The 21,361-nt window shown below is 47.9% G+C and overlaps 1 protein-coding gene across 1 annotated transcript in view; it reads right to left on the reverse strand.

Annotated features, from left to right (window-relative positions):
• Positions 1 to 20,955, reverse strand: part of ARHGAP31 (Rho GTPase activating protein 31) — a 60,887-nt gene extending 39,932 nt beyond the window's left edge. The window contains exon 1 of the mRNA XM_037388728.1: positions 19,967 to 20,955. Coding sequence (XP_037244625.1) covers positions 19,967 to 20,066 — 100 coding nt within the window. The 5' untranslated portion in view covers positions 20,067 to 20,955. The remainder of the gene's footprint in view (positions 1 to 19,966) is intronic.
• Between the last annotated feature and the right edge of the window lie 406 nt (positions 20,956 to 21,361).

Consider the following 21,361-nt stretch of genomic DNA (forward strand, 5'->3'; position numbering starts at 1 on the left):
CGCTGGGCATGCAGATTGGGTAGCCGTGGAGCAGTCAGCAATTCACTGGGTGTCTCCTCTAGGATGTTGCTGTTCCTCACACCAAGGCAGTGGCCTGAAGCAGCAACACTGCCATGAAATCAACAGAAAACAAATCCACCTCCAGCTGCCCTGGCTCACACAGGGACACGCAGACTGTTTGTTCCAAACCAGCAGCTGCCGATGCTGCCAGGAGGACAGGAAACCATGCTGGGAACTCAGGGCTCTCCTCGGATATTGGGATGGATATCCACCCCTTCTGACATTCCCCACTTTGTCTGGAGGAAGGCTCAAAATATATGTGTTGCTGCTGCCTCCTGAGCCAACAGACTGCAGGGCTGTCGGAGCTCACAGCCCTCACAGCTGTTCCACTTCAAGTGGAAATGGTTTTTCTGAAGTCCAGGGAGGGGGGGGACAGGCATGTCCTACCCTAGGCATCTCCTGTCACCTGTGGCAAACACCCACAAAATGTGTCTCCCTCCTGTCACAGCATCACAGGGCAGTTCAAGGAGGGATGGGAGAAACTGCCAGTCACCGGCCGTATTTCTCTGCCCCATCACAGGAACCACTTTCAGCCTGCACCACCCAGGAGGGGTTGCCTTAGCATCATCCCTCTGCCCACCCGAAGGGTTTGTACAAGGGGGATCTCAGGGCTTCTAGGACATTTGTCCTGCCCTCTCCACTTTGCCCGCCAACATGCTGCAAAATAGCAGCCGTTGCCTCTCATCTGCATCTGAAATTAGTAAGGTGTTTGGCTTCAGCCTGACGAGCCCAAGTAGCACTGCTCTGCTGCGCTTCCCTGCTAGCCATCACCTTAAGGATGTGATCGTATTTCGGAATGAGCAGAGAGTCTTCCTGCTCTCTGCTCTGCACGTCTCAGGTTCAGTTGATCTTTTCCTACCACGATGCTTTTCTCTCTCTGTTTATTATTAATTCATTTTCTCCAATTACAGCAGAAAAGGGCCCTGGCCAAGGAGGAATTTTGCAGCATGTCTCAAAAAAGATCATATTTGTCTGCAGCTTGGCTTCATTTAAGGAAGGTCATACTGCGGTCAAGCACTCTTAAAACAGACAATGCCTTGTCTCCAGGTCTCCAGAACCTCCCATCCAGGCACTGTCATCAAAGCTTTCAACTTGGGTGCTCCTCTGATACCCATCCAGTCTCACCAATACTTTCTCATTAGTCTGTCCTTCAAGAGATTTAGGCCAACACAATCTACTTCTATAGGAGTTGGTGCTACCACCATCTTCAATGCCAGCTGCAGTATATTACAGTAGCGCTAGCTGCTGTTGACAAATCCACCTAAAAATTGGTTCTTTTTTACAGTCTTGACACCAGTTGTGTTCCGGTGCATTCCTTGGAGTTCCCTGGAGCCTATTTGTAGCTCACTCTGGTGTTAACAGGGAAAGCATGGATGTTGTGGAAGCACTTAGTCACAGGGGAGATTTGCAAGTACCCACGTCATGTAGACGTTGCTTTTGTTCTGCTGTTTCACCAGCCTAAATCATAAGCCCCTTTACATCTGGGAACACTTGCCGTATATGCAGATCTGAAGTACTTCCACACCAGTTGGCTGCAGCATCCCAGCTTTATACTGGTGTCCCTGAGGTCAGAAGCTGGTCCGATGCCACCACAGCCTGTGCTTCTGGAGGAGCTCAATGGCAAAAAGCAGTATGCTGAAATGGTGGCAAGGTGTCAGAGTGCTGCAAGGTGCTGGAAAACTTTTCAGAGCCCCAGTAACAAAATGAAGACACCCTTTCTCTACCAGCACGTGAATCCCTTACATTTCTTGTGTCCCACTGTGAGAGACCCTGTGTGTTGGAGCGCTTGAAGGGACACAAGGTGTTGAGAGCCACATGCTAGGGAAGACCTGCTGTGCAATGTGCAGCCAAGGAATGTGTTCCTAACCGGATCCCTTGGCTTGCAGAGCCCTGCTCCATCCAACTCTGCCACACAGCCCTGACATTCCTTTCTACTCCATAGCTTCATGCACCAGAGGGTAGCCGGGCAGGGGACATTGAGTCAGGCCAGCTGTGCCACCTGAGCAGAGTAGCAAAGCCGCTGCAGGGAGACACATCAAAACAAATGCACGAAGCGCAGACACAGCTGTTATGGAGTACAGACCAGTGCCCTGGTCCCCTGGGCACAGCTGGTCCCATGTAGAGTTAGAGCCTGGCTTCACATGCAGCATGCAGGCCATCCCAGGTTTTAGGATGGCTCTGGGTAGAGATGGGAGTCAGTTGGATGAATCCACTACCCTAGATCCTGAAATGTTGGGCATAATGACACGATTTAGCAGCATAGCCTGGTTCATAACCCCCTCGGCTGTGTAGTGTGCAAGCAGACATTTGGGTGAACGATGTCTTGTTGGACTTGGAAGAGGAGATGGTAAAGCAGGGGGGAGTCACAGGCAGGTGTACATCAGCAAGTTTGTCCCACTCAGAAGAAACAAAGGAAGCATCACAAAAAAGATAGTAATGTTCCCTGGGAATCCACTTTTGAACCTAGCTTGCCCGGCTGCGACCTGAGACTCCTTTATAAATCTCATCAGTAAGACAGCATTGGCCAACAGAACACAACAGCTAATCATAAAATCTGAAGAATATCCATTATGTGCTCAGCTAGTGACATTTTAAAGCCTATAATTTTTTGCATCTGTAGTCTCCTGGCCTGTAGTATTTACTCTCCCTTCCTTTGGAGCCAAGCTAGAGACAGACTCAGATAAAACCCCTGCAGCTAAACACCCTGGATTTCAGGGAACTGGAACTCAGGCGTCTGTACTTCAAATTCAGCCCTGATCAGAGCAATCTGAGAAGAACCAGTTCAAAATGAGCTAGGGTCCAGACAGGCATCTTCATCTCCCACTTTGGGCAGGAGGCAGCAGAGGCCAGTGCCAGAACTCTGGAGTGTAATCCAGGCAGGCTTTTGAGATACGCAAAACTCCAGTGTAACTCACAGCTTCGTAGACCTGTAGATCTCTGTAGACAACAAAGAGAAGGTCTTTTTTTCTTCTGATTCCAGGTTTTGTTGGGGAATTTCCTAACTTTGAATTGGTAGCATTTGGGTAACCTTAGTCCTCTTTTACACAACAGCCTGGGCACTCCTGACAGGGATCTTTATAGAGGGTTTGGAAAAAAAGTATTGGAAAAATATGAATTTGGAAAACAGGAATGTTACAACCTTGCTAGCACAGAGGCAAAATCTGTTGCTCGCACACAAATTTAGAAGCAGCAACAGCAAAATCCTTTGAAAGAAAACAGCACTGATTTTTATTATTGCCTTATATGAGTTCAGAATGTTGCAAAGTTAAACAAAGCAATTATAAAGCTGGGTATTTAAAAATACTTAATGTTTCACAGTCTCCTTTGAGATGAATCAGGTATCCAAACATCTGGGGACTGCAAAATCCATCAGGAAACACAGACAGATGAGACACATCAAGACAGGAAGGTTCAGGGCTGCCATCGGAGAGACGAGGAACAGCAGGAGATTCCCGCAGCTTCTTTTGGGTAAGAAATGTTAGCACTACATGGATGTGTACACTAAACAAAAAGAGGAAGAAAAAGAGAGGGCTAAAAAAGGTTTTTGCAAGTCTCCTGCTGTTCTATGTCTTTCTCACTTTGCTCTGATCTCTCTGTACATGTCACTGGCTGGCAGGATGACTGCTTCCTGATTCATGATTTCATATTTAATTCTTTCTATATAAAAGGAATTTAAAGGAAATTATTACAAATGGTTTGGCCACACTGCATCAAGTCATTGGAAACTATTTCATTACCCCTGATGGGGGTTTTTTCCCTCTCCTTTTTTTTTTTTTTTCTCCTTTAAGAGAAAAGTTAGATGCTTTCCTAAACACTTTCCAGACTTGAGCTATTCACAAATTGCATGTGGAAGGCAAACACAGCACAGGCCTGGAAGAAAGAGGCTCTCATACTGGACACCCCAGTAGCTTGGGGCGTTGCAGGCCAGGCGGTGTCCTCGGCAGCGTTTCCTTTCAGAGAGCTGCTGCTGCATGAAAATACTTTGGGTGTAGCAATCCTGTGCTCATCCCACAGGCACTTCATGAAAGAGGCAACTGTTCCGTGTTGGGAATTCAGAGAAGCCTCTGGCCAGCCGCGGCTGCTGGAGGCGCCCTGATTAAAGCCCCATTGTTTTGCCCACTCCAGCAGCCCTGTAAACTGCTCCCTGATGAAGACCCTGCCTGTCCAGTGGTTTGGGAAGAGGCAAATAAGTAAATACAGTCGTTGCGGGGAATAACAAAGATTGGAGGAAGCAAGGAGAGAGGAAGCAACAACAACAACAAAAAGTCTTTTAATGCAGTACATTTCTTCAAAGGCAAATGCCAAGAAGTTGGGTTTCTGGGTTGTGTTTCTTTTGTCTTTCTGACTCCTGGATCTTGCTGTACTAAGGGCTTTCAGACACTAACAAACACGTTGCAAACACAAGAAGGGGTGTTGCAGGAAAAGGGCGTTGAGATCATGCTTAATCAAACTTCCTTACATTTTGATAGCTACAGTACTGCTGTATAAGTCAATCATCTCTTTGCCTTTGCAGGTCTCCGCAGCCAGCACAGCTGAGCCACACACTTCAGGCCAGGACCTGTATCCTGATGTTAGCACATGGCTGATGGGTTTCAGAGGAAAAAAACCACCCAGCTGAGTTCATCCCCTTCTCATCTCTCAAAGGGCGACAAATAGCATGATCTAAAAGCAGAAACATACTGGAGACTACAAAACCAGAGAAGTTTTGATTCATAGCACAGGCTTCCAAAGCAAAGGAAGCTGAGGCACTGCATGCCCTCAGCAGGCAATGAAGCTGAGCACAGTTAAATGTTAAGTCTTGAAAGCTTATCCAAGCGAGACAAAGCTGCTCTTGCTCATACCCATATACTCTGGAGCTGATCAGAGACTGAAGTTCATTTTAACATGAGTTAGGCAGCAAAGGGGGAATGAAAAAATGTAGTTAGCTGATGAAAAACTGCATCACTCTCAATGCAGTAACTCAATGGCATGTCCTTGCACTTTCCAAAACCAAGCTTAAGGGCTGAAAGGAGCCAGAAATAATTCCCTCACCTCTCACACTGGCTCAGTTTTGGGTAAGAATCTGGAAGAGTTTTGGATAACAAGAGTTGTTGGCACTGTAAGCACCTTTCCTTTACTCTCTGCTGTTTCTGATGAAGGCTGTTCCCATCTATCCTCTGGCTGGCTGCACCCAGAAAAGCAACTCTTCATCCTATCCTTACTACCAAAGATGCCAGGATTTTGAATCTTGCTCCCACTTATAGCCCTCTCTTTCCCACCATCCATTGGCAGGCTCCAGTTGTTCCAATAAGGTCAGTTTTGCTCTCAAGCTAGTTTTTCCAACCTCCCTCTCCTCCATTTCAAACATACTGGAATTTCCTCACATGCTTTCTCCACTCCACCTTTGCCCTTATTCCCTTTCCCCATTCAGCCCCTGTAGTCTCCTTTTCCTTTTCTCTGCCACACTTCTTCCCTCCCAGCTGTTTATTTGGATATTATCACTAGCTTCTATCATGAACCTAAGACTGAGTCTGGTGCCAAAATCAGAATAAATTGAAATTGCTGCCAGTGACTTGTAAGGGACAGTCGTTTCCCCGATCCAGTAACGCACCACATCCCATGGTGTGCAAAGAGAAAGCTGTGTTATTGCATATTCTCCCTTCCAAATCAGAGACTATAAAGTGAAGTTTGCACTCTTGCAGAAAGTCTTTGTAGCAGGGGTGTTTTTTTCTCTTTCTTTTTCTTTGTCTTTTTTGTGTGTGTGTGTGTGCATGTGTGGTTTTTTGTAAAGATTAGCAGAACTAAGGACAGCATCCTGGCCAAATTCCACTTTAGGGTAATCTCTTCTGCTATTTCAGATAGATGCTGCATTGTTTTTCCACTTCCTAGACCCAGAGGTTAGGGGGTAAATGGCTGTCACGTTCTCTTCAAAGCTAAATCATCATGTATCGGGGCAGAGGCCTCACTGACTCAGGAGGAAGCACTAGCAAGTTTCCTCTCCGGGTCTGTGATGCCACCCTGGTGTTCCTCACACCTCCCTCTGAGGCTCTTGGTATGGGGGCTGCCTGAGACAGGCAAGCTGGGCAAGTGCCACCCTTCTCTGCCCCCACTGTCATCCAGTGCGGCATTCCCCACAGCTGCAGGAGCCCACTTTTCAGTACTGGGTGACGAAAACAGCTGAGACCCTCCACATTTAATAATAATAATAAAAACAATAATAATACTGAGAACTTTGTATGGAAAAGAAGACAATACCAGCATCATCTAACCACTGAGGGAAGTAGAATGTGGAAGAAGAAGGAGTAGCCTAAGATCTCTGAGTCAAGCAGTGGAAGGAGCAGAGCTTGCCGTAGCCTGCAGCATGCCACCAGTGTAGCTCCTACCACCTTTGCTCTGTGTAGTTCCAACTCCAGTCTGAGAAGCTCAGCCTTGAGTCACTTCCAAACACCAGAATGTAAAGGGAAAAGCAAAAGGTGTGCTTTTAAACTGCTTCCATGTCCGCCAGGTCACCAAACCAGATGCAGGATAAAGGAAACCATGCTGAAGGTACAAAATCTCATTTCACATGTGAACATCCACGCTCTGTTCGAGCCACCGGTACTGCCTTGGCACAGGGCACGGAGTGGATGGCACTACCCAGGGCATGCATGGAGCTCTTCCCAACATTTCAGACAACTGTGCTGCTGGTAGCTCGGAAAAGCACTCAACCAAAACTGCTGACACGTGTCAAATCGCCCCAAGCAGCGTTACTGGCCTGGCCAAGTGCATTCGAGGAGCTACCAAGCCAGGGGCATGGAGCCCACGTGCCAGGGGCTGGCCTCTTGCTCCCTGGGCCGGGATAATTGGACATTGTTTGGCCACTGAATCACCGCACTGTCGGGCTGTGGGCTTGTCTCCTAGGGACGAGCTAATTAACATGAAAACTGCCAAGGGAAGGAGAGGGTCAGAGGTGGCCCTCACCCCTTCCTCACCCCCATAGTAAGCAGGAGGTTTGTGCACAACCACAACGTCCTGAAGGTAGAAGGATGGGGAAGGGGAGGCAAAGGGAGAAGCTTCTTGAACACTTCCCATTCAAACCCAAATACAAGACCCCTCATCAGACACGGGAGAGGATTTTCCTGCCATATCCCGGTTTTCACTTGCATTCGGCTCCCTGTGAACTTGCGAGCAGCCCCCAAAGCCACCCAGAGATCTCAGCAGCACTCAGTGCCGCTCTTGCTGCCTTCTGTCCCTTGTCCCCCATTGACTGAGGTCCTGCTCCTCACCACCACAGCCCAGCTGAAGGGCTGAAAGCACTGCAGAGACGAGGCTGCACTGAACGTCCCAAACTCTACACCGGCATTGCCAAGAGGTAAAGCAAGTGGTGCTATTGCTATCAGCCTCTTTTCAAGGAGGCAGAAGTGGGGAAAGGGATGGAAATTAAGGCACTTTACAGGCTAAAATATCTTCCCTTAAGCACAAGAACTGATGTTGGGTGCACCCGCGCTGTCCCCTGAATCACAACTATACAAAATCTTTTTATATCCTGCAAACAGTCTCTGTCAAGAGGCAGGAACACATTATTCTGATTTTCCCCATTCTCCCAAAGAAAACACATGTCTCTCCCCCATTTTTCTACCAATCCTCACTTAAATTGGCTTTATAGGTATATAACGTTGCAAAGAAAAGCCTTGCTGTCACCCTTCGTCCACCTGCTAAATCCTCCCACCATCTCACAGTGAGTTCAAATCTGTAGTAAGAGATGCATGAAAAATCCCAAGTAGGGAACCATTATTAGGGCAGGCATAAGCCTCCAAAGCCCTTAGGATCCAGAGCTGCAGTTCATGTCTGTCTGTAATGCCCAAGAGCTAACATCAATAATTTAATGAGTGCCTTACATCCTGAAATATTTCACAAACTGCAAAAACAAGACTCACTCCACCCACCTCTAGGCTGGGAGGTGGCAGCTGTTGAGCTGAGCAGAGCAAGGCTACGTGACACTTTAGGACATCGGGTAAAAAAACACAAATCATGGTTCCAGCTGAAATTGCTCCTGGAAAGGAAAAGTATGGACATGTGTACAAAAGTCCCTATCCCTTAGAAACAAAAAATAAACCAGAGCTTTTTTAAAGGGTTGGGGCCCTTGCTTTTCCCTGTGCCCAAATGGCAATGTTTCCCTAAATGATGCCATGGCAGCAACTTGACTGAAGTGATCCTACGCTTGCCATCTTCTGAATCATCCAGATTACCCATTCCTGCCACAGATTTTTTTGGGCAACTCCCATGCAAGCGCTAACCAGACATAAACCTGCTTAGGGTGTAATTGCTGCAACCGCGGCTTAAGGCTGAACAGCAGCACATTTACTGAGCTGCCATGTTGAGGAGCCTAAGCAGTATCCAGTTAATCTTCTCAAATCTCATTATTGCAGCAGAGTGACGGGTGTTTTAGCAGGCTAGAAATGAGGACTAATTAGGACTCCTAGCCCTTCTTTGTATTTACTACATTGGTTCCATCTGCGCCTCTGAAGCACGTTTGCGAGCAATGCCGGGGGGCTGCCTCCACCGCCATGCTCTGCCTGCCAACCCCAGCACCCCAAACTGGAGCTATTGGGATTTGGAACTGAATTTCCTGACTCAGACCCCGTTTGTGGCTTTACACAGCAAACCTTGGGCAGCAGCGTGTGACTGGTGCTCGCTGTCGAGCCAGGAAGGTAGAATAATGGGCTCAATAGATCAAAACCAGCTCTTCCCATTTACCGCTCCTAAGCCCGCCTTAGGCACAGGCGCTTGATGTATTGACTTTGGCAACATGTGTGTACTGCCATCCTGGCAATAAAGTTATTGAAATGGAGGGGGGGGATGACGACAAAATAAAACAAACAAACAAAAAAAAAAAAAAAAAGGAAAAAAAAAACCCACCCTAAGAGGAACTGAAAACTTTTGAGAAAAAGGAGAATCCCCCACAACCCTTCTGTAACTATGAGCTGTCGCCTCAGGCAAAAAACCAAGCTCCTTTTAGAGATTCCAGGGCATTTGTTTTAACTTCTTTTTGCTGCATTCCTCTACCTTGTTGTACTTTGGGTTTCCAACCGGGACTGGAGTGGAAAGAACAGGATTATAGAAGGAAGTCTGTTGCTCTATTTTTCTGGCTTGATTAGAAGCAGAAGATGCAATAAATCTCACAAGAGAGTTTGTTCTCATTTAGCCTCTCATGTATCTGAAACTACCTGACCAGAGCAAGGGTAAGGAAAATGCAATACCAAGTGGAGCACCCTAGGAAGATGAAAGAGCAAAATGGGGAAGCTGTTCCCCTCTCGGATTTTGCATAAGGCAAGCAAGCAATTCAGTCCTGCTGACAGCTTATTTATTTCACACAATTGCAGCACAGATGCAAGAGATCCAGAAGGAGGGTCACCCTGCCCGATCACACCTCTGAACCTCCCGAGGTGTGACTGCCATCCCTACCAGCAGCACCATAATGTGAGATGAACAGGAAAACAAGCACTAGCTGCACATGGAGCAAAGGGGTTTCCCCATGCTGGTTGGTCCTGTTTCGCTGCCAAACCTCCTGTCTGCAACAGGACTGACAGCCACGTTCACTGCTGAGATGGCAAATACAGAACGCTAACAGTATCAAAAATATCCCAGCTGAAATATTCAAATCCAGGTAAACACCACCCTATCCCCAGCCCTTTTCTCCCAGTGTTCTGGGTTTGCTAAATCAGCATTTTTTGATGAGGCAGTGAATATAGAGGGTGAGATCAGGCACAGATCTAGCCTGGATTCTCAGCCCTGCATCTCACATGTAGAGAAAGTTTGTGAGCACGTCAGCACCCTTCAGAAAAAAGGGCAGGACTAATGCTGCCATGTCTGGTGAAAACCAGCCTGGTATCCTTTAAATGAAGTTTGTACTGGAGAATCTGACCTGGTCTCCTGTCTAATACTCTTTAGGAAACAAGTTACACAACTTAGGTACAGCAGGAACGTCTCCTGGCCCTTTGGATGTTCAATCCCTATTTCAGAGCTGCAGGTATAGCTCCTGTAACCATTTCACCACGTGACGGTATCTAATGACGTTACAAAACCAAATGCACACGTTTCCAGATGGGAGAGAGCAAAGAAAGGACATGAGATGTAAAGAGAGCTTTGCATTTGGTTTGGGGTTTAGTTTTTGTTCTTTCTTTAACTGTTCTGTGCTTTACAGAACTAAACAAAGCCTCCTGTTCCAGATGATAAATCTTCAAGCTGCTCCTGGTCCCAGAGAGCACGGGAGATAATAGCATTTCCAAAGGCATTTAGTTAGCTGAGCCTTGAGTGTAGAAGACGGCAGAGAGAGGAGCTGGAGATAAATGGCTGTGAACCCAGCTCAGCTGCTGAGGGCATATTTCTGAGGGCAGCAGCCACAGCTGAGAATCCTGCACAAGGATGCAAGGATGCACGTTTCGCCTCCCCTTGCCTGGTCCCTGTGCTGGAGAAGGGCATGTAATAGCCACCACAAAAGAAGCAAATCTGGCCACAAGTCCCCAGTTTGGTGCACAGTGCCTCTGGGGAGGTGTACAACCACCACCTGAGAAAGGTGTGCTGCTTCACAGCGTTATTTGTAGGCTTTCTCTTAAACCAAGGCTCCACACAGCTTTCATAAAATGCAGCGTATCAGCATATTATATAAAGCATACATTAATTCAAGCCAGCCAGCAGCAAGACTGCAGAAACCATTAAAGAACAGGGGCCCTTTATGAAAAAACAATTCATTTGCACCATTAACCAGGGCAGAAAGAATCCTTTTCACTGTCCCAACCGCATGTTAGTTATTGACTGAAATTGCCAGCCTAGGCTGGGAGACCAAGGCCAGTTTCAGATGGAAACTGTGTAAGTTACTAGGAACATCAGAAGAGTCAGGAAAAGCATTGCCAGCAGGTCAAGGGATGTGATCCCTCCCCTGTCCTCAGCACCAGTGAACCCACACCTGGAGTCCTGTGTCCAGCTCTGGGCTCCCCAGCACAAGAAAGACTTACTGGAGCAAGCCCAGCTCAGGGCCACACAGATGATTAAGGGACTGGGACATCTCTCATATGAGGAGAGGCTGGGATTGTTAAGCCTAGATAAGAGAAGGATCAGGAGGGATCTTATTGTTGTGAACAAATATCTGACGGGGGGGGGGGGGGGACGGGGGGGACGGGGACGGGAAGAACAGGGAGTCAGGCAGGGTCTTCCCAGTGGTGCCAGCTGACAGGACAAGAGGCACAAATTGAAACCCATGAGATTCCATCTGAACACAATACTTTTTTATTGTGATGGTAGTCAAAGGCTGGGTCAGGTTACTCACAGAGGTTGTGGGGTCTCCATCCATGGAGGTATTCCAAAGTCAGTTGGAAACGGCCCCGGACAACTGGTTCAAGCTGACCTCGATTGAGCAGAGGGTTTTGGTCTAGATAAACTCAAGAAGTCCCTGCTCATCTCAGTAATTTTGGATTCTGTAACATTTTCTACTGCTGTTAAGGTGACTCTTCCTATATGGACATTAAATCACCAAAGCTGAAGAAGCCATCCAGCCAACCCAGCATGGCTGGAACTGGGGCTGTCACACAGCACCAGCTGCTGGCATGAGGATGGAGACAGGCTGGTTTGAGGATAGCAACCGAGGCAGAGGAACCAAAGGCAAGTGCAAAAAGCATGGGTTTTGCTCTAGCCCTTTCGGTGCGCTGTTAAGACCAAAAATGTCTCCACTGGGCTGAAAATGGGAGCCTGATCCAGCTGCAGGGTCGTGTTCAAGGCAGGAGGGTGAGACAGAAGAGGACTAGGACCTCCCTGTCCACTTAAGTGATGTGCGCAAAAGACTTGTAGCATTAGGGACTGAACTTGTTGCTTTCACACACAACGGTAGCATTGATCTGGCACTTGAGTGAGGGTGAAGTTTAGTATTGGTGTCTATAATTTCACTGTCTGCAAGGGCATAAACATTTGACAACAAGCTAGGTCTTAAGCCCATGGCAAGTACTTTCATATCTGCAATCACACTGGTGCAGAAGACCAGAAAGTCTGCTTGTAGTTTCAGATTAATATAGAAAACAGAGCGTTACATTATTGAATTAAGTATGAAAGTTAATAATACAGTCAGCGCAGTTGCCCCACATTATTTAATTCGACACTAAATTCAATTTCTGTTACACTGTTCTCTGTCTGTGTCCATTGTAAACATGCTGCAGATTTATTTATTTATTTTTGTTGACAATGCAAAACACATTCACTGAAGTTATCAGCAGAGAAGCTGAAAGCTTTGGCATAGGAACAAAGGACATCTGGGGCTTGAGGCTCTGGGGACATATGGAAAGTAGACACTAGTAGGCAACTAGCAAGACCAGTTGCCTTTAAAGCAACCAGCGGTGCGAGCCAATTAGCAGCTTTTGTATTGTAATAAGGTATCTGTAGGTTTCCATGTCAAAGCTCTAAGTGCATCTGGCACCCTGTCAGTGGTTCAGGACTGGAGGCAGACGCCAGTAGCTCTCCATCCTTTAATCATCCTCCATTTATATTTCACGCTTAGGAAAACGGCATCCAATGCAGATCGGAGATTCAGTCGAAGCCACCCCACCCCAGGTCTTTCAGAGAAGGACCAGGTATCCTGTTACTGACGGGCTGTTTTCATTTCCCCTATTACTGTTAAAGGAGAAATGAAACACTGGAACATAAATCTTTGGCACAGCCCTGACTGCCAGCAAATGTTGCTGCTGTAGAACTGCACCATATACGCAAAGCCTGAGTTACAGACACAAGCTTTCTAGTATTTTGTTTGGGTCATAAGCTCTCCAAACTTAGAACCAGGCCTACACCAAAACTTTGGATCCAAACACGCTGGACTGGTGGTTCACCGTGCCTACATCAACCTATGTTGCACAACCACCCTGCGCAGCGCCAGCATTTCATCCATGGCAGTGATTCCCTTGAGCCTTCTTGAGCTGAAATACCACCACGCAGAGAAGCCCCTACTCCTTGGTTTCCCAAGTTCAGATGAAATCAGCTGTTACCAACAAAGGGAAAACATTTGCTAAATCAAAATATGTTTTCTAATCTAGAATCTGCAGGCAAGACATGTGATTCACGCTGTTCGCAGGGAGTGGGGGAGAATGCAGGATCAAAGTGGGGCTTAGTGCATGCAAACGACACGTGTGCCTCCTGCAGCGCTTGGTAAGGGAAATGTAAAGCAGGAGGCAGCATGGAAGAGCTCTCTGCTAATCACACAGCGCCAGCAATGGAAAGTTAACACAGAACAAGGAGCTGAGCTCGCAACATGCGTGTTTAACTGCAGTAACACTGTGCCACAGAGGCACAAAAATCCAGCTCCCAAGAACCAGAAACAGATTGAGGAAGTAACACGAACATCATCCAAAACAAGGAGGAACAGTGGAGCAACAGAAGCAGACAGATGGCTCCTGCTCCCGTTGTTCCCAGTGTCTTCTTGCTCTCACTTTGTTGCCATAGAGGCTGATATCTGGGACTCATAATGTGATGCTCCACTTGTGAGAGTGGGTGGAGAAAAAGCAACCTTTATGTTATTAATAATTTCCCCCACATTCTCCATTTTGGCAGCAATGTTTCTCACTCCCCTGTCTGCTGGACATGCCTTGGCAGACTCTGAAAGGCCAAGGAGCTGGTTTCCCCCCCCAGCCCCAGCCCAGCTCCTCCACCTGCCAATTCATGTACTCAGCCCTCAGGGCCCCTCTGCCACCACTCTCCTCCACTGTACAATAATACAGTTCCCCTTCTCTTGTCCCCAGACTTCAGAGCTCAGCTGACCCTTTTGCTCCCATCACAAAGATGAGAGGATGCAGCCTTAGGTATCCACGCAGGCTGCACAGCTACAGCCAGGGGTAGACCCCACAAAGCGCAGGTCAGGGAGCTTCTTAGGATATCAGCAGTGTGAAAATGCAGAGCAGGCTGCAGCAACATGCCAGACAAAAAAAAAAAAAAAAAAAAAGAGGATCAATGCATTTCAAGCCAGATCAAGAGGCTGTTCTTGTCCCGTTCTCCTCCCAGACCCTGCTGCTTCCTTCCTTGCAGGGAGACAAGTGTTTGCCTAGCCTGAGTGAGGTAGGTCAGGGAAGAGATCTGGATTGAAATCAGTTTGGCTACAGAAAGAGAAAAAGGTTTCTTTTCAGCTCCATCAGTTCTTAAGACAGAAATCCCCAGTGCCACAGTTTCTAATTTTGAGAGTGGGATGAATGCAGCTCTTCATTCTTCTGCAGCAGATTAAATGAGTGTTTGCCATTTTCATTTTTCCAAGGGGACTTCAAAAAAAAAAAAAAAAGGGCCTCATCTTTTCCTCCACATTGCCATTAACAATCCTTCAGCAATTTTCCTAGGCTTTTCTGCATGCATTGCTAACCAAAAGCACCTACCCAACAGTCTGGGCATGCATTCACTTCAAAACACCAACACAGGAAAAGCATCTTAAAATAAATATACTAAGTGGACACAAATGCATCTTGGTGTAGTACACACTTACATGTGCTACGGGCTCGCATACACCCTCACGCACATCCCTGCATGCTCTTATCCCAAAACGTATGCAGCTGCACATGCGAGTGTGAGGAAGGAAAGCCACACGACCCAGAAAAGCTGCTTCACATCTGGGTAGCAGGTTTAGCAGTTGGCTCCGAAGGGAGCCTGTTCTCGAAGCGAACTGCTTTCTTCCTGAGTGACAGGTCTCCTCATCCATCTGGGGGTGGACAAGGCAGCTTCTCAATGAAACCCACTGCGTCAAAGTCAGGCAGAAGATGGCATGCCAAGGGGCTGTACCAAAACAGCCAGGGTATCCAAGGCCACCTGTCCTCTCTACAAAGCATATGATCGCCAAATTACTGTTACTATTTTCCCTCAGAAATACTTGCCTATTCTACAGCAAAGTCTTGACCCACTGCAGCTCCCAGAAGCGGTTAAGATCCTGCTTGGAGAACCAGTGCAAGCCAGAGCTACCATGTTTTTATGAGACCACTAACACTACATGAGGACTTTTCCTCACTCTTTCATCCAAACGCAGTTGTGACAAGGCAGAAGCAATCATTGCACAGCCACACGGCTCAGAAGAATATCATATGGCCTACCCATCTTGTTGTCTCCTTCCCCATATTACAATCCAGGGGCTTGTAAGGTTTTCCTCACCCTTACATTTGCAGGCAACAGCTCCCTTTCCCTGCCTGGCTGCTGTTCCAGACTGCTGCTGGCCAGCCCTGCGCTCTGCCATGGCAAGAAGGAGCCTCAAGTGCAGGGCACGAGGGATTTGGTGGCTTCAGAGCTCCTCAGATGAAGCAGCCCTATTTCTACAGCGAATAACACCGCCAATAAGCAGCACTAGACAAAGAGACAGAAAGGGCTTTGGGTGCTACATGCTCAGGATGAGAGCCATTGAGGGAGCTGTGGGGAGTGTGGGAGGGGGTTAAGGGGAAAAGCTGAGCTCATTGCATCCCAACCAGACACATAAGGCAGGAAACAGATGTGCAAGAAACCACAGAGGGGTACAGCAACAGCAGAATTAACTCTCCAGAAGATAGGAGCAGCTCAGACACATAGAGCTGACCTGCACCCTGAGAACAAGGCGTCTAATCTGAGATTTGGCTTTTTGCAGTCCTGGTAGCACCTCCTATCACATCTAGAGACCATCATACTAAAAATAAAGGAAATGATTCAGCCTTTCTCCAAGTCCTTCCTGGCTCTAAGCAAGTAAGCAAAGGTAGATCTGAACTAGTAGCAGCTCCTATGCAAAAAATTGGATTATCTTTTACCAGCACGACCCAATTTTTGTACATGCTATGTGTATTTTCATTGTAAAAAGTGGCAGTTGTACCTGGCTGTGTACCTGAAATTCCAGTCTGAATCTCCCTTGGTTAGAAGTACCAGGAGTATCAAACTCCATTTTGACTTAGCCCCCCTCACTTTAAGAGCTTTCACTTTTCCAGCCCCCTCTTACAACAGTTCTGTGATATAACCAGAAGCAAGATCACTCTTTGTGACTTTTCTTAAGCAGTTCAGGCTGTCCTGCCCCAGCTAAGGTCTGTGCCCAGCCCTGCATCTTGTCTTCTCTGCTGGCCCATCCGTCACTAGAGAATTATACTGTTGTTATTAGAGGAACTGGGGGGCTGACGTGCAGCCCCCACTGACCTCAGCAGAGGCACCATGTGCTTTTTTGTTCTGGAAACCAGGCTGGTTAGCAAGAGGCCAAAACATGGCTCTAATGTTAATCCTTCAGAGCTAATAGCTCCATTGCACCTGCACACCACTTTGGTAAAATCTGGCACAGGAAAACGGTTTAGTAGAGAGCATTAGCACTAACTGCCTCCTGCATGTCTGTCTATCCATCCCCAAAAGCCTGGCACTGCTTTCCAGTGAAACCCTGACACTCCCAAAGATCTCTTGGCTCCGTGTGTGGATTCAGTGCTGGCAGCAACAGAAGAGGGACCGTGTGAAATCAGACAACTTTTACTCATTGGTATCGCCAGCCACCATTCTTTTATGTCTTATGTGAGCTTTCCCTCAAATCCACTGCTATTAGAGTCATTGTTTGAGAATGTTAGTGGGAAGGAAGAAAAACTTAATTTTTTCCCAAGTTTCTAACCTTCTTGCCAGGGGAAGGACTGGAAAACGTAACTCAGATGCACAATGAAGTTTCAGAAAACAGAAAGCAGAAAAAAACCCAGCACTGATTTTTATTTTATCTCATGTTCTTTGTGGCCTGAGTCATGACTTTAAATGCTTGGGAGCACTGATAGCAGTCTGCCCGCATAAGGAGCATGACCAGCCTCTGTGTAGAGACTGTCAGCAGGAAAAGGCCAAGTAGGGTCAAATGCGTTAGTGACAGGAACTGACCTGAAATACAGTAAATTTAACACATCTGAGCTTCCAACCAGCTACCAGACAGCAGCATCTGTCCATCGCCACTGACCTGGGTCAGATCCAAAAAATCAGCTTAAGGCTAAAGGCTTTGTATCACATTTTTAGTTTCCCAAGCTGCCTCACTATACCTGCCAAAGTCTTTCTGTCTACACTGCTTTTAAATACTTTGTAGTTCTGCTGCAGCTTTTATTGTATCATCATAAAGCTCTTGGTAACAGAGCCTTAGATACATCTGTCTGATTAGGGAGACAGTGGGATCTTTTCACCCTTCGCTGAAATGCAGCCATCTCTGAAGCAGGCTATAGCAAGCTACTAAACAGTTAAATGACAGGGAGGAAATGCTGATACCTTAAGCAGAATAAAATTCTCTCCACTGGAATTTGGCAACTACACGGAGACTAAGGTCCTTGCAGAAATCACAAGCTGCTCTTCAATAACCGCAAGTATGTAGGGACTCAAATTGTGCATCTCCTCCACAAAGCATCACACAAGTGGTGCAGCACCCCCTAACTGTAACGGCCATGTACTAATCCGGAGGGAAAAAAGCTAAACTGAATTGTCTACACTAGCCTCGGCCATCCACACCCACCCCCCTCCCCGTGCTCCCTTTGCCATCCCCATCCCCAGCAAAGCTGGTCTCCGCTTCTCTTCGCCTGTGCGAGATGTGCAGGACCAGTCACACAAAGCAACACTGCAGGATGGCATAAAGCAGACCCCAGCATGAAAGACCAACCAACCTGACTTGTGTCCTGCCTGTCCCACAGCCTCTTCTTCTTTCCCAGTTAACCCTTCTGGGTGCATTTCAAAACCTGCTTTCACAAAGGTCCATAACAAAACATTTTCTGGACAGCAGCCAAAGTGCTCTCCCGGTCCTCATCACTCCCACACACGGCGCACAGTCTTAAGTCTTCATTGCTTCCAAGTAGGGAACAACCACAGCCTGCATCCTGCCAGTGAAACGCATCTATCTAAAGCAGAGACAAAGTTACTACTTTAATTCTCTACCAAAGCCCTCCCTTGCAGGAGCACTGGCTTGTCACTGGAAATAATTCTTAGCAGGACAATTCAATTATCCCCAAATCAACCACCTCTCATACCCTAAATGTTCTTCTAATTTTGTTTTATAGTTACAGGTAGCAAATTTATGAAGTCCTGGTGACATCTGAACCTTCATTTCTTCCCAAGATGTCACTTTGGCATACTTGGTCACATTCCTATTAATCCTGAGAGCCCTACTAGCAACCAAGTGAATATCTGTAACACTCTCCCTTCTTCTCCCCCTGTCCTGACGAATGGAATTGTACCAGTCTGACTTACACCCTTCTCAATAAACCTATAACAATTGAGTCTTTCATTTCTGGATCCCACGGCACTGGGCAACGGGATGTGCTATTCAACAATACTGCATAAAGGGAAAGGAACTTCATATTCTCCCCCACTGCTCCTCAGCACGGAGAGACAAGTAGGTTGGAACTGTGAACCATCCCACAAATGAGTCTTGAGGCAATGTCCTTCTTTCTTGTGCCCAAAAACTATTTTAAAAAACGATGAGATTTTAGGTAATAAATTTTGCTCTTCTGGCATAATTTCAACTGCAGTAACTGTGTTTCTCCCTTTAAAATCCCCCTTGCTGCTTCAGCTGAATATACTGCCTGTGCCTGCCTTCCCTGCGTTGTTTTTCAGTGTTCCTGTAAACAGCTGTAAATTGTTCCTCCACCACAGCAGCTCATGTTAGCACTGGATGGAATTTATCTATCTGTACCTCACGCTGGCAAAGTGCTATCAGTTCATTAAGTCTGTTATTTTTGCTATTTCAACTCAACTGCCATTAAGGGCTATATAAGTTAAAAGATACAGTAATTGTTATGGATGACTCACAGTGAAATTGAATGACTGGCTTTCCCCCGTACCTAAGTAAATGCACGTATATAACAATTTATCTTGGTGATACATGTACTGCCGTCTTCGCTGTGCAACGGAAAGGAGTGCTGTGATGTAGTCCATCCCTCTGCCAGTGCAGTTCCACCCTGCACTTCATCAGCCATGCTCATCGGCAAATGAAAGACCTGATTGTACAGCCCTCCCCGTACAAAGCTGACATTGCTGCTAGAAGCTTTTTTTTTTTTTTTTTTTTTTTTTGCACAGGGTAGCCTGACCTTGCTAAAAGTCAGTTAATTCAAGCTGGAACATAATGCTAAACCTGGAAGATAATGCTAACGTCAGGGATGGTAACAGGCATATATTTATTTTTCCTCTTGCTAAACAGCAGGTCTTTATGCCAAACTCACAACTGCTTCTCTCATCAGCCAACCCTCTGTAAGAAAAACCATTCTGCTCCTTCCCTCATCAAGGACTGACCATTTCACCTCTGATTTATTGGAGTTACCTCTTGTCTGAGCTACCACGTTCTCATCTGATACCTGGGGGCATGGAGGTCAGGAGGAGGAGGAAACGAGAGAAAGGTAACAGGCAGGGGAGTGAAAACATAAGCTCAGTTGCCCCCTACACCTCACACCCATCCCTACTCCACCTCACCCCCTGGTCTCAATCCTGTCTGCGTCCAGCAGGGAAAGGACATTACGGGAACTGTACTGGAGTCCAGGAGGGGCAGACAGGACGTTCCCAGTTCCTCCCTACAGCCCTGCAACACTCTAGTCTTGGGACAATTTTGAAGTCCGGGAGCAGGCAACGCTAAGCGCCATTCCGATTTCCCAGCCTAGCTCTCTGTAAGCCTGCTGCTCCCTTCCACGGCCAGGCAGATGGGAGAAGGCATCCCACCATACGGCTCACTGCCTCTGCCCACACCTTAGGCAGCCCGAGAGCCACAGCCCAGCCCTTTGTGCACACACAGTGCTACTCATGCAAGGGACATGCAGATGCATCACCAAAGCAATCTTCCGATCGTTCATTCATCTTGAGTAAGCGGGCAGTGACTCCGCTTCCCAGGGGTAACCCAGCTCCCTCAGCCTTGTGAAAGGTCTCAATGGCAGTCCTATGGCTTAAAACCGGGGGGGCACGCTCTGCTTCTCCGCAACCCGAATGAGAATAAAGAGGCATTTACCATCCTGCCCAGAGCTCTCCAGATACTCCGTCAGGTCGCAGCCGAATGCGCTCGCGGCTCCCTTCCTCTTGAGTTTCTGTTTGGCTCCCTTGTTCTTCATGAGGTTAGTCCCAAAAGAGGTTCACCCCCCTCCTGCTTGCCCCCCTCCCCCCGGCCTCACGCTGGGCAGCAAAAATCTTGCTCTTCTCCTCAGACCACTGCCCGTGTCCCGTTCCCAGGGAGCAACATCAGGGGTCCCGTACACCGTCCAGCCGGAGAAGTAAACATTAATCCCCACCAGATGCTGGGCTGCTCCTGTGGCGGAGGAAGGTCAGGGCGAGAGGAGGCTCCCCAGCCAGCAGCAGCAGCGATCATAGCCCGAGCCCGGAAGGGTTCTCATCAGAGGGAAGTGGGTGGTGAACGGGTGCCCGCATCGGAGCTGGCAAGTTGGGGGCAGGCAGTGGGGGGGGGACACACACACGTCTTTCCCTCAGCGTGGTCCCGGGACCCTCCACAGCCACCTTCTGGGTTTCGTCAGCCACGCTGTCACCACTTCCAGCAGCAAGCGTCCCAGCCTGGTCGTCCTTCTCTCAGCTTTTGGAGGAGACTGGAAGTTCAAACGGACTAATGAAAAGGGACTGGGGAAGACTCTGCACAAGGCTCCTCGTTGGCTCCCCCCCTTCCCCTCCTCCTGCCTTCGGACAGTTAGAGGAATGAGAAACCAGCTTCCTGTCCTGACTCCCGCTCGCTCGCTCGCTCCATTCCCCCGTTTTACAAATCCTAGGATTATCCAGCTCAAAAAAATGCTGAAGGGAAGTTAGTTGAGAAGGGGGGCGGAGGACAGTTTTTGGCAGTAACGTGCCTGCATGTGTGTGTGTGTGTGTGCACGCGTACAGAGAGGCTGCGGGAGGGCGGGGAGAGGAGTTGGGGTACGAGGGGGAGGAAGAGGGAAAGCCTGTCCTGACAGTCGGCAGATAACGGACTGCCTGAGAGGAAATCACTGCCAGCCGAGCCGCAGCCCGCAGCGCACTCAGACCTTCCCGCGCTGCCAATGCTCAGCTCTGAAAAGGCCCAACAAGGGGCCGGCGAGGAGGAGAGAGACCAGGAGCCGCCCCAGTAAAATCTCTGCCGCTGTTCATCAAGTCATTCGTCGCAAGGCGCCTTCCTGCCCTCCAACACGGCTCCGTCACTTCAGCGTTTGCCTTCCTTTGCAGGGGCGCAGGCTGGAGCCACCGCAGTGCAAGAAGGGGGTAGAAAGCTGGGGAACTAGAGAGAGGGAGGAGGAGGGAAACCTTCAGCTCTCTCCTCCCTGGCAAGCAGAAACAGATGCCGTCCAGGCATCTAATTCATGTATCTTTGAGTCAGCTCCCAAAAAAAGGCTCCTCTTGACCAATGAAGGTGTGTAGAGATAACAGA

This window comes from Falco rusticolus, chromosome 5 (assembly GCF_015220075.1).
Source record: "Falco rusticolus isolate bFalRus1 chromosome 5, bFalRus1.pri, whole genome shotgun sequence".
NCBI lineage: Eukaryota > Metazoa > Chordata > Aves > Falconiformes > Falconidae > Falco > Falco rusticolus.